The sequence below is a fragment of the Apteryx mantelli genome, chromosome 13 (assembly GCF_036417845.1).
Source record: "Apteryx mantelli isolate bAptMan1 chromosome 13, bAptMan1.hap1, whole genome shotgun sequence".
NCBI classification, from domain to species: domain Eukaryota; kingdom Metazoa; phylum Chordata; class Aves; order Apterygiformes; family Apterygidae; genus Apteryx; species Apteryx mantelli.
Genome location: NC_089990.1, coordinates 1,686,929 through 1,699,629, shown reverse-complemented (window position 1 = coordinate 1,699,629; position 12,701 = coordinate 1,686,929). Strand labels below are relative to the sequence as shown.

The window sequence follows — 12,701 nt, the reverse complement described above, 5'->3', positions numbered from 1 at the left end:
TTGTATAAACTTTCCAAAAGTTATACTCTCTTCTTCAGTAATTGGGACGTGATTTTAACTTTTTGAAGTATGGTCTTTTATGCTGAAGATCTTGCTTTGCTTTGGCTTTGGCCTGTTCAGGATATATATAGAATTTAGTAGTGTACGTCCTTGTTTCAAGTCTTTGTTTCAAGAGGCTGTATTAGTGGCTATCTCCATGGTTTTCGCAAGCATTTTACCCTTTTAGCTGTCCCTTTTCATGTTCCTTCAAGTAGCTTCTTCATTTTTTTATGTGGTTCCCCTTTCAAAGATCCTTTTCCCCCTCATAATTATCATGACAGAATAAGAGAGGCTTTTCTCTAGGCCTCTTGAAAAAGTCTGCTGTGCTATTTGGGAAAAAGCACTCTCAGCTGAGTCCTCTTTAGTCCATTCATGTGATTCTTCATCTAGCACTTCTCATGTTGTTTTATCACTTAATATTCTTGTCCTATCCTAATGTAATGTTTACACGGTTATTTTGGAGAAGTTGAAGTCTCCATCCTGTTCTGCCTTTGCAGAATCTCTAATAGTCCCTAGCAGCTTTGTGGTAACCGGCACCATGGACACAAGGATTGAAGACATGGACAACGAAGAACCTTGATGCTGTGTTTCGGGCATTACATTTTAATCCATAGATACTGTGTAGACCTTTTTGATATAATTAGGTTACTATCTTATTTATAAGATCTTTCGCAGACTGCTTTTCACAAACGGGTTTGCTTTCCTCTGCTCTATCGACTGGGATGACTTCTGCTGCTGGCAGGAGGTGCTGCTGTGGGGAACGGGGTGCTGAAAGCGCGGTGACGTGGTGGGGATGGACCCCTGCGCCCATGCTGTGGAGGGAAGCGTGGGTAGATCAGGGCTGTGGTGCCCCGAGGACCAGCCAGGTCTGTACCGAAGGCTGCTGTTGGGTGGCCCGAGCTGTCTCCATCCTTTGCGGGCACTGAGAGCGCTTCCCAAGGCAGGAACGGGGAGGTCCGGACCTGGCATGTGTTCGCTGTGGCTGAGCGTGTTTTCTGGCAGCAGCTGCTGCCTTGGCCACCGTGGCGTGCAGCTGTAGGTGCCCTCTCGGGGCCCAAGAGCACGTCCAGCACGCAGGTCTAGTGCGTGGCGCGCAGGACAGCTTGCCCAAAAACAGCTGCCCTGTTCCCTTGCAGCATGGTGCTAGGCTGGGCAGCCTGTGATGCTGTTCGTGAAACTGCTTTAAAACTCTACCCTGCGACGTTATCGACTTCTTATTTTATTCCGAAACCAGTGTCTCTGGACTGGGAGAGCAGATGAGCTCTTTTCCAGCCCAAAGACATCAGAGTCAGGTCTCAGTCCCACCAGTTTTCCCACCAGTAGTCACCGTTCCTCATTTCTCCTACAACGAGGAGACGTACGGGAAGAGGACGTGCGAAAGTCCGCGCTTTGGGTGGTTGTGAGCGGTCGTCGCGTGCTGTTTCTGTAGCCGTGACTGGATCTGCCGCCCGGCTGCGCCGCTCCCTTCGACACCTTGGGACGGTGGCATCTGCCCGGCCTGCGTGTCCCGTCTTCCCGGGAGCCTCGTCGCTGCCGTGGGGGACGGTCCGTGGTGGCGGCGGCTGCGGGCTTTGGGGTGGGAAGCCCGCGTGGTGGGTCTAGGCTCGCCAGGGGCAGCGAACACGGGGAGTACCGTGGCCATACGGTGGAATAATAGAAATGATAATTGAGGAAACTTTGAAGCTGATTAAAGGCTTGACCTGAATGTGTTTGGGAGGAGATGGAGCAGATTGGATCTCCTCCCACTCCAGAGCTGCCACTTGTTCTGCAAGAATTTGCTCCCAAAGAGCTTTTTACGAGGTTTCGAGTTCAGGCCCCTGACTCCTATTCACACGGAGAGGCGTTTGTGCCGTTTTTAAGGGGACGTTTCTGCAGTTTCTCCATGCGTTGAATCAGGATTTATGCTGACGCAGGGCTCTTGTCAAAACTTAGGCCAGTGAATCCCAAACATGCGGATACGTGAACTCGTCCAGCCAACAGTTGGCAAATGAAGCGGCCGCCACCGGAGAGGTGATAACTCAGCACATGTCCGAGTAACTTGCTGATTAGTAAAACATTTGCTGGCGTTTCACACCGAAGGCTTATTTGCGCACAGAGGTACGTGGAGACACCTCTGGTTGCCAACCGACGTACTCTGAATTCGCATCCTAGCGTAATCCAAATAACCCTTGGAGCGTAGGCAAGGCCTGCAGCGGCATGGCAGAGCTCCCTGCTTGCTTTGGGTCGCTGCACGTTCCTTGTGGGCCTGGGCCCCGGCGGGAGGCCGTTCCCATCCCCCTTGCACGGCGTTACGTGGCTGGCATGGCTCTGCGGGAGACCAGACCTCGCTGGGAATCGCTGATCCCCCCGGTCGAGGTGCCGTTCGGGGCATCCTGAGGCTCCCGGCGCTGCAGAGGGAGCCCGGAAGAGAAAGGACGGACTTGTTCCACCTCCTGTGACGTCCTTGCTGCGGCTGGGCTGCGTTTGCCCGATGGATTTGTCCCCGGCCGCCATCCGTCGTCGGATGTGGGTTTGTGCTGCGGCGCGAGGGCGGGCGCGGGGTCTTAGCCGTAACCCGAGCCCCCGGCGTGGGTCTCGGCCGGGAAGGCTTGAGGGTGGCCGGATCCTGCTCCACTGGGATGGCCTGGTCTCTGCAAAGTCATCCACGCGGCTTCGGAGTCCCTCACTGCCTCCCTTCCTTCCTGGTAACGGCAGGAGATGATGGGTGGCTTGCTGCGCTCCCACAGGATTGAAGGACTTGGAAAAAAATCTGTGCCGGCTAAAGAAAAGAGTTAATGTGAATTTAACCGACTTCTGCCCTGCAATTAAAGCCATGCAAACCCGCTGGGGCCCCGCGTTTACATTCTTTACTGAGGCACAGGGTGTAATTATATATGTATAATTTAAACTGTGCATATGCATGTGTTCCTATTATACACCGAGGAGCGAAGGAAATTACCCGGGAATTAAAGGGGGGGGGAAGGTGCGGGGAGCCGGGAGGGCTGGCTGGCGGCGGGGGGCAGGTCTCCGCCGTTGCCAGCGCCCCGGGGAGGGGTGGCTGCTGGCGGCACGCCGCCGCCTCGCGTGCGAGAGAAACGGCCCTCGCGTCGTCCCGTGCCCCTGCCTGGTACGAGCCGCCCTGCGGTCAGAAGTAGCCGGAGGTTCGTTGCTAAGAGCCCTCCAAGCCCCTGCTCCGGTTTGCCCTGCGGAGCTGCCTGCCGCTGGGGCCTCGCTCTGCTGCGCGCCGGCTAAACGCGCCGGCAGCCTTTGCACCGCTCCAGGCAGGCGGCATCCCGCGACGGAGGAAGGCGGCAGATAGGAGATCGCGGGAAGCGATTTGCCCGGGATCGCGCGAGGAGCGGCGGGCGGGCGGGCGGGCGGGCTGGGAGCTGAGCCGGCCGCTGTCCCGAGCGTCGTCGCCTTAGCGCCTTCGCCGCGGACGTCTTCCTCGGCTGCGGCTCCGCCGGCGCCGCCCCGGCGTTCGTTCCTGCCGGCCCGTGGCGCGGCCGCGGCGAGGGGGCTCCGCTCTCTTTCGCCGCCTTGGAGCAATGTGGTTATCCCGAGCAGCGGGGTGAGGCTTCGCTGGGCTGGAGGCTCGGGAGCGAGCGGGGCGGCGAAGGCTGCGGAAAACTGGAGCTGAGCGTATTAAACACCTGCTGTGGGCTCCGGAGCGGGGTACGAAGAAATCCCGAGATGCCGTAACGGGAGGGTGCGAGAACGGCGGAGAATGAGCCCCTCCACCGAGGGGGGACATGGACGCTTGTGAGGTCCCTGGTAGTCCCGTGCTCCCGCTGCTGGAGGTCTTCCTACTCTTCGATCTCAACTTTCTTTTACATTCGTCTTACTACTCAGTGATGCTTATAAACAGGATCCCGAGATGGGAAAGTGAGGAAGCACACGTTCCCCCTTGGTCCTCGGGATTTTTCTTAACTAGCCTGAAGCGACTAGCGCCGACTAGAGAGCTGAAAAAGCTGCCTCGCTCCCCAGCCGAGGGCACCTGGAGCATCCGAATTTCCGCGGCACGCAGCTATTTTTGGAATTCTCTCCTGTTACATTATTTGGCTTCCCACTAGATGACTCGATCTGCCTTTTAGGAGATGGCTGCCCAAGCGTAAGCTGGGGACCTGCCTCGCACCTCTTGAATGCTCTTCGTTTCTTACAAATGCTCCATAATGTTCTGTCTCTTTTCCTTACAGCCACTTCTAATGGGACTCTGGATGGCCTGGAGAACAGAGAAGGAGGCGTCTGCCAGACACGCTCCATGAAGATTGTCATGAAAGTGGGGCAGGGTGAGTAATTCTGTGCCCTAGGGTTTCCCATCAGACATAACACTGAAATGTGTTATACTTCCTTTGGCGCTGTAAAATTCAGCGCTGCAGAAATGTGCTCTTCAGGCCTTCTTGGGAAGTTGGCAAAGTGCTGCAGGGACAGAAGGTCTAAAACTCCTGAAAGGACTGAGTTGGCAGAGCTAAAGACTTTCTTTTTGCTCAGTTTTATCCTGGGGCGATGGTCAACAGGGAACAGAAGAGTGAGGAGCTGGTTTTGTTCCTTGATAAGATTATCAATTTGAATTGATTTTTCTTTTTCAATAATAAGTGCCAAAAGCCTCTAGCTCACAGCATGCTATAACATATCATTCCCAGAAGGATGCCCCATTTTTTCTCTGTACATGTGAGAGGAATAGAGAAACCCTCCCAAGTCCTCTTTTGTCCAGACATCATTACAGAACTGCTTCTTGCACTTTATTTCCAGTATCCCCAGACTCCTCATCCTCCCCGCCCTTGAAAAAGGGAAAATGTGTCCTCCAAAAAAGGTTTAATGTCATGTTAGGTGATGCAAAGCACTTGCTCACTGCTGTTTCGCAACCGGTTGAGACTCTGGACCTGGATGTGTTTGTAAGTAGAGCATTTAGTTGCTCTAATTGCCTAACAAAATGTCCCCATGAGGTTGACTTTGCTGCAGGGGAGTAAGGAAGAAAAGCAGTCTGTATGAGGCAGAACTAAGTGGATGTGGAAGTTATCCTCCAATTGCTTAACTTCTGTGATGCAATTTCCAACAAGTTCTTTTTATGGCAGCCGGTCTCTTCTGCTGTGGATCTGAACCAGGGCCCGTATTCTGGCATGTTGTTGTTGTTTCTGGATCCTAGGGAAACTGAGGCCCGGCCAATTGCTGCTTTGAGCCAGGAGGATTTCCTGAGTTAATTCAGCAGAACTTCATTTTTAGGATCTTTCTTTTTTTGTCGATACTTGGGCATGCTTAGCGCCTTAGGATTAAAAGGTAATAATTGTCAGGTCCATCTTACCTTGTGTTTTATGGCCGAGCTGGAAGCTAGTTGTGTGAGATCAATGAACCGTGCAAATCCGTAGAAGCCAGCGTAGCTCTGCGTAGTCCTCTCCCTTTACGGACGGCGTGACTTGCGTACCGCTGCGGAGGAAGGTGTTTGCCCTGTTTCCCATTAGTGGCAGAGCAAAGCCGCGAGTCGGAGGTCTGCGGTCAACACCGGGCTGCCTTGGCTTCGCTTCCCTTTCGAGCTGTGCGCGAGGTGCGAGTTGGAGCTGTTCCGATCCAAGGCAGTAGCGGAAGATTTGTCCGATCCAGAATGGAAGCAGTCGGCCTCTCCTTGCTTGGCTTCCCACAGAGTGGCGGGGGGGTTATCCAGGCTATCGGAAAGGGAAGCGCAAGGATCCAGGTGCTTTGCTCCGATAGCACAGAACGCAGTCTTGGCACGGGAAGCGGTCTCGTGACTCGCCAGGCGTCCAGGACGTGCTCTGAGCTGCGCAGGCTTTAACCCGCGGACGGCAGGTCTGCGTGTGCAGACCCGGCGCTGTTCCGCTGCGCTGCAAGCGGTAACAGCCCCCGAGCTGGGGGGACCTGCCGGTCCTCCGGTGGCAGAAATACTCCGAGGGCATCGCTGGCGGTGATACCGTGGCTTCCTGCCCGTGTGCGTGCCGCAGCCCGAGCCCTTGATGCCTCCGCCCCGATGCGGGTGGGAGCAGGGCCTCGGCGCTGAGCGCTGGGCAATAGCCGATTCCCCGTTTGGCTCCGGCATGTGCCGCTGTAGCGTGGCCGTGGCTCGCTGGAGCTCTCTAATCCTGCTTGGCAGGGGATTTTCTTCCGATGGAGAGAGCTCCCTGAAAACTTCCATTCCCTAAACTACGGAGTTCCTCCCAGCTCCGGTGATGCCACAGGCTCGTTCTAGCAGCCGTCTCGGATGCAGAGCTCCTGGTGGCTGCTTTTCATTATTTTGTTTTCACTTTGGGGCCAATATTTATAATAAACAAAAGAACCAGTGCTGCAGTCTTGGCAGACTCGTTGCCTTTGTGTTCACTCTGCTGCCCATGCTACAAACTTGCTCAGACCCACGCGCGGGGGTTCGGAAAGCATAAAAAGGGAGGAGGGGGGTGGTGAGGATCGGGAAACCGTTTCCCTCAAGTACTGAAATGTTTTAGCTTTGCTTTGCGCCCCTGTATTCCTCTCGCACGGCTTCCAGGTGCTCCACACTCTTCCTTTCGTGGCCGTGCTGAATTGAACTTCATTTTTCTGCTTGCTTTTCGCGTGGGTGCTCTTCAGGCAGAAGCAGGCACGGTCCCTGTCCTGGAGACCTTATGCTGCTAATGGAAAATGGGAAGCTGGGGAGAGGGACAGGAGGCTCGCGAGCTCCGTGGGCTTTGCTTGGCGGCAAGCCTGGGTCTGTTGCCTGCTCTTGCTCATGCTCCTTTGAGGAGCGCCCAGCTCTGCTGCTATTTCGGTAACTCCTGCGGTTGGCCTCCTTCCTTTCCGTGCTGCGTCACGCTTCCCGGGATGGAGGAGCCGTGCTCGCTGGGCCCCCGGGCCGCCGCCGGCTCCCTGCGCTTGGCGAGTTCCCCGCGTGGTTGGTCTGTGCTTTGTTTCGTAACTGAGTCGCGTCTGGAGAGCGAGGGCAGTTTCTGGTCCCTGCGAGTGGGCACCCCGGCGTGTTCACAAGCACAGGAGCGGCCGCCCACGGTCGGGAGGAACAGGGGAGGAAGCCACCGCGAGCTGTTTCGGATGCACCGTCTGCTCTCTTGGTGGCCGATCCCAGCTCAGGAAACCCGTCTCGCTTGGTGGCTCTTCTTGAAGGAGCTCCTGGCGTGGCTGACCACTGAAAACCGAGTGTCCCTGGGCGCTGGACGTGGGACTGGGATGCTGCCTTCCCTTAGCAGTGCCATGAAACCCACGACCGAGCCCTCCCGGAGGGAGGGATGGGGCTGCGTTGTTGCCTCCCTTTCCAGGACGGAGCCACCCAAAAGGGCGCAGCCAGCAGCACCGTCCCCTGCCCTGTTCTGTAGACCTTCCTGCAGAGTTTCGTTATTGAGCTTGCCCCAGGTCTCACGCGACTCGGTTATAGCAGCGTGTGGAGTCCCTCCGGCCCCGCCAAGGGAGGGCTGCGGTGCTTTTCTGGAGGAATCTCCTTCTCCCTGCTCCTTGCTTGTTCCTGTTTGGGTGCCCCCGGCCTTCCCGGGGGGCAGGTTCCCTGCCGGCACGCAGGCAGGGTCTGGCCAGCCGGGAGCAGGTTGGGGAGCCCCAGCAGCAGGACTGGCGTGTTACTTCACAAGCAAACGGGAGTTTGAACATCACGTTTGCCACAGGGTTTGGAAGCTTCCAGATGGCATGTCCCATTGCTATGATCGCTGTGATGGCTCCATCGCTTGCTACCAGCATCACAGTGGGTTCAGGTGGTTGCTTTGGTCTTTGTGGTCCTGTGCAACTCTGTCGTCATCTAAGAGTTGTTATTGGCTGTGGTCTGGTATCTTCTCGTTCAGTCCCTGCTTGCCCACAGGTGAAGAGTCTTGCATCTTAATCAGGCATATCACTGCTGACCCTCACGGCTCTGCAGCCTTATCCTCCTCGTTTATGCCCAGGCACTTTGCGTAGTCCCAGATAACGGTTTGCCCTAGTGCCTTAGCAGTCCCTGCCTCCGTCTCTGTGCTCCTTCCTCCCTTCCCCTGCCGTCTTCCCGGCTTTGTCCAGGGCTCTTCATTCAGACGGGCTTTGTGCTTTCCGCTCCGCAGTTGACCTCAGCGCTCTGCGCGTTTCTGGCATCATCCTGTAGAGCTGTGAAAGAACAGTGCTTGATAGCAGCACTTCTGTTTAATTGAAATGCCTCCGTCTTTGGCACCACGCTGTAAAGCGCTCGCACTCCCTTTGCTGTGTGCCTTCTACCCACAGAGCTCCGCGGAGCTTTTCTCTTCTCTCCGTGTTTGTTTGGCAACCTTTGGAATTAGCGTAATTCTCTGGGCTGGTTCTGTGCAGGTGGTGACTTTGCACCAAGGGAAGGCTTAGCCTGCGCTGGGCAGGATTTTTTTTTGGATTTTTTTCCCACCAGTGTGTTCCAACTAGTGTTTGCTATGTGGCAGTCCTGTGGGGCACAAGACCCTCCAGGAGGTTTTGGACTGAGCTGAGAAACACCAGTTTCTGTTCTGCTGGTAGACAGTAGTCTAGACATGGAATATTGCCCAGCTGATTTGGAGGAAAGAGTTGCTGTTCAGGATGCTGTCGGGCGGGTAAGGAGCTGTACGTAATGCCCCGGAGCTCCCCCGCCGATCTGTGCTCCCTTTCCTCGCCCAGACGTGCACGTTGCTCTCCTGGGGCACTGGTCTGGATGGGCAGGACAGCAACCTTTTGCAAATGCCGACTGCTCTGCCGGAGGTCTGGAGGAAAACAGTGGTTCTTACACTGGTGTAGGGGCTGGGTGGGAAATTGTTGTTTATATGGGGGAAAGAGCTGTCGTTGTCAAGTTTGAACTGAGGTTTCTCACCTGGCCCTTCTCTCTTTTTCCCCAGATCCAAATGCAGTGATCCCAGAGCAGCTGACAACGAGTCGGCCTAGCAAGGAATCCGACAACACAGTGAAAATTGTGACGCAGAGTCCACGCAGCAAGGTCCCTGCGGTGGAAGAGCCTGGGAAGCCAGGTAGATTTTGCTGAGGGCATCTTAGGAAAAGGGGATGGGACCTCCGTGTGCCTGCGGGGCCCGGGAGGTTGACCAGCACCTGCTGTTGATAGGACAGAACCAGGTCTGGCTTGTTTGATGTGGATCCCAGGGGATATAGGGCATTTTGGAGCAGAGATTTAGATCTGTTGCTTGTAAGCACGGTGCAGGTTTCTGCAATCTCCACTCCACTCACAGCTTCCCCTTGCCTTACCCCTGCATTTTTTGACCGAGATACTGCTCAGTCTGTGTTTTGGGGGAAGGCCGCAGGCAGCAAGGCGCTGCTGAAGTGCAGAGCAGCTCTGGGAAAAAGTTCTTGGATGTGTTTTCCCAACTCCTGTCCGTGCAGGCGGTAGGTAGCAGCTTTGCGGAGGGGAGTGCTGTTTCAGCGCTCTCCTCCTCCTCCCTTTGTTACCCATCTGTTCCTCGAGGTAGAAATGAGAGGGTTTGGAGGAGCTGAGGTCCTTGGGTTTTTGAGCTGAGCTAGTGCGAAAGCCCTTTGAAGGTGGTTTCCTGAGTTCCTGACCCTGCTGAGAGAAAAGTGAAATCAGATGAAGCAGGGAAAAGTTGCTCTTTTCTTCTCCTGCAATACAGACAGTCGAGCGGTCTCCCCTCAGGGGCCTGGAGCTGCCACGGAGTGGGGGTCAGGAGAAGGTGGGGGGTCAGTAATAGGATATTGCGGGTCTACAGGTATCAGAACCCACTTTCATTAGAGCATTCAAGTCTGTTGAGGAGAGCAAGGGCTCCTGGGGTTCATTCTGATTATAAGCCGGATATGAACAGCATTCTGTCTCCTGACTGGACTGGGGACTATGAAAAGAGAGAATACCACTGCAGGGTGAGGGAGAGGACAGCTGTGGGACCTTCTTTGTGGCTATCCAAGGTTATCTGCCCTATGATGCCCAAGTCGTGGAAATTGGGGTGAAGGGACTTGTAGATCTGGGATGTTCAGCGTATGAAAAGGGGTAGGAAGGAGCTGAGACACTGCTGTGCTCATGTCTTTGTAGCGTATGCTCTTTCCTTCTCCTGGAGGCAAGGGACTTGATGCTCCCCTCCTAACCCAGGGCAGGGCTCCTGTGTACGAGTTCACTCTGCATGAGGAAGCTGTTTTGCTGAGCTGAGGAAGGGAGAGGGGCTCAAATCCGTGGTTCTCATCCGCTCCGTAACGTGTGATCCCTGGACAGATACAGCACGAAACCAAGCTCATTCCGCCTGGCTGTTCAAAGCACCCTGTGGATGTGAACAGCAAGCTCCCTCTTTGGCCCGCAGTCCCCTGGGTCCTCCCGACTGTGAACCACTGCTCTGCTGTGTTTGCAACAGAGCAAAGATACCGAGCTGGGGCTCCCTGTGTCTCCTGGGGTTGCTATAGCCGAGAGCTGCTCGGCATGTGGCAGGGTGGCCGTCTCTTCACGCTGGTCTAACGCCCGTCTCCCCTTGCAATGCAGGTTCTGTCAACCAAGATGGGCAGGAAACCCAAGGTCCCAGCGACGGATTCTTCGGCTCCAAGGTGGCAATTTTCGCTGCAATTGGTGCTGGCTGCGTCATCTTCATTCTCATCATCATCTTCCTCGTCGTCCTCCTGATCAAGATCCGCAAGCGGCACCGGAAGCACACCCAGCAGCGGGCCGCAGCCTTGTCACTCAGCACCTTGGCCAGCCCAAAATGCAGCGGGAACGCGGGCTCGGAACCCAGCGACATCATCATCCCCTTACGGACTACAGAAAACAACTACTGCCCTCACTACGAGAAGGTGAGCGGAGACTACGGGCACCCCGTCTACATCGTCCAGGAGATGCCCCCCCAGAGCCCGGCCAACATTTACTACAAGGTCTGAGGAGCAGCCTCGGCAACCCGCCAATGCAAGAGCCCGAGAGCGCCGAGAGCCCCGGGGGCGCCCGCTGGGTCTCCCCACTCGTGCGCTCGCTCTGCGAGGGAGGAAGCGAAACGACCCCCGCGGCAAGACGAGGGGAGCGCAAGGGTCTGGCACCAGATAGTGGATCACTCGCTCGCACGCTCTCGCTCTGTTTCTCCCCTTTGTATTTAGTTTTGTAGTTCTCAGCTTTTGTAATCCCAAGACTTGAGGGTGAGCCTTCAGTATCCTCCTCTTCTTCTCCAGACTGCGTCCTGGCTCTGGTCGCGGCCGGTGGGGGTGCGGGCGTAGCGCCTGCCGCGCGCGCGGGCGCCCTGCCTTTCCTCGCTCTCATGGACACCGCTGGCCAACCCGGAAACTCCACCTCCCCTTTTGCCTTTTGGGATTTCCCTTTGTCACCTGTACGTCGTTGCGTTACGTACCCGTGTGTCCGGCACTGCACCAGCCGTCGCTTCGGTCCCCGAGGGTCCCAGGAGCCGGGACGAACGCCGGGGCCGTGGAGAAGAGCCTCTGCTCCGTGCGGAGCGAGCAGCTTTGGGGGGGAGGAGGAGGATGCTTTGCCTAGGTGCCAAGATGCAGACAACTGTGCAGGGAGGAAGCTGGCAAACCCGACTTACTACTACTACTATTATTATTATTATAATAATTATTTTAATTTTTTGTAACATTTTTATTTTTGTGAATTCTGGTCCGGAGTCCCACCACCCACCACTGCCTTCGGGCACACGCAATTGCCTCCTTCCGCCACGCCGTCCTGCTGGCCACCGCTGGACGCGGGACACAGACTCCCACCTTCTCCCATTGCTGCCATTTTAAACCTTTGTGTTCGTAGCTGTTGACTCTTGTTTTAGTCTCTTTATAAAAAGAAAGAAAGAAAAAAAATATATATATGATGTCTCCAGCATTCAGTGCACGAGAGAGTCCAAACGCTCTGCCTCCCCCGCGCACGGCCAGCAACCTCATCCCTCCTTACGGCTCTTCTGGAAACTCCCCAAGGTGTCTTCCTCCCAGCGGCTCCCTCGCTCCTGCTCCGGCGGACGGGAGGCCAGGCCCGTGCCTCGGACGCTGCGGAGAGGGGCGGAAGGAAAGCGCTTGCCGATGGTTTCTATCCGGCTGGGGCCGCTGGGAGCAGCGCGCGGGGTGGGCAGGGGGCGGAGGGGGGGCAGGGGGCAGCTGGAAGTACCTTAGTGACAGGTTTCGTCCCGGAGCCGTCGTTTGGACAGGGTCTGCTGCAGCGGGCAGCGTGTCTCCGTGGAGAGGAAAACTGGAAAAGAGTCGTCTCTGATCTGAGCTCGTGTCGGGTGCGGGATGGGGCAGACAGGGAGCAAACCCCGTGGGCGGCCCCAGTCCCGGTCCCGCGCGGGGGCTCTGCAGCCACTTTCTCCGTTAGTGTTCCTAGCTCCCTGGGAGCCTGCTCCGGCCCCGCGCTGGTGACCCACCATCCCGCCGGTCTCCCGAGGTCGTTTTGGCCCCGCGCTCGTGCTCGGGGCAGGTCGCGGTGCGCGCTGGCGGCCTCGCGGGCTTGCGGTCGCCCCGCGGCCGCGTGAGCTTTGTCTTGGCTTCGCTGGTAGCGAGCGCGCGAGCTGAACCGCGGGCTCTTCTCCATCCTCCGGGCCCAGCGAGCCGCCTCCTCCGGGCAGGACCGTTCCCAGCTTCCTCCCCTCTCGCCGGCAGTGGGATGAGCGCGGTGAGGCTTGGATGCGCCGAGGGCCTGCCGTGTTCCCGCGCTGCCGCCGCGTTCCCGCACCGTGCAGCAGCGCGCTCCTTCCTTGCTTTCTTTTCCGTTCGGAAGTGGCTGCTTTTGCTCAGGGAGTGAGCGTGAGGCCGGAGCGGGAAGGGGGCGCGGGCGGCCGGAGCGGTGTCGG

The 12,701-nt window shown here is 56.7% G+C and overlaps 1 protein-coding gene across 1 annotated transcript in view; it reads left to right on the top strand.

Annotated features, from left to right (window-relative positions):
- EFNB1 (ephrin B1) overlaps positions 1-11,979 on the top strand; it is a 77,538-nt gene extending 65,559 nt beyond the window's left edge. The window contains exons 3-5 of the mRNA XM_067303995.1: positions 4,215-4,307; positions 8,820-8,948; positions 10,412-11,979. Coding sequence (XP_067160096.1) covers positions 4,215-4,307; positions 8,820-8,948; positions 10,412-10,800 — 611 coding nt within the window. The 3' untranslated portion in view covers positions 10,801-11,979. The remainder of the gene's footprint in view (positions 1-4,214; positions 4,308-8,819; positions 8,949-10,411) is intronic.
- Positions 11,980-12,701: the final 722 nt, after the last annotated feature.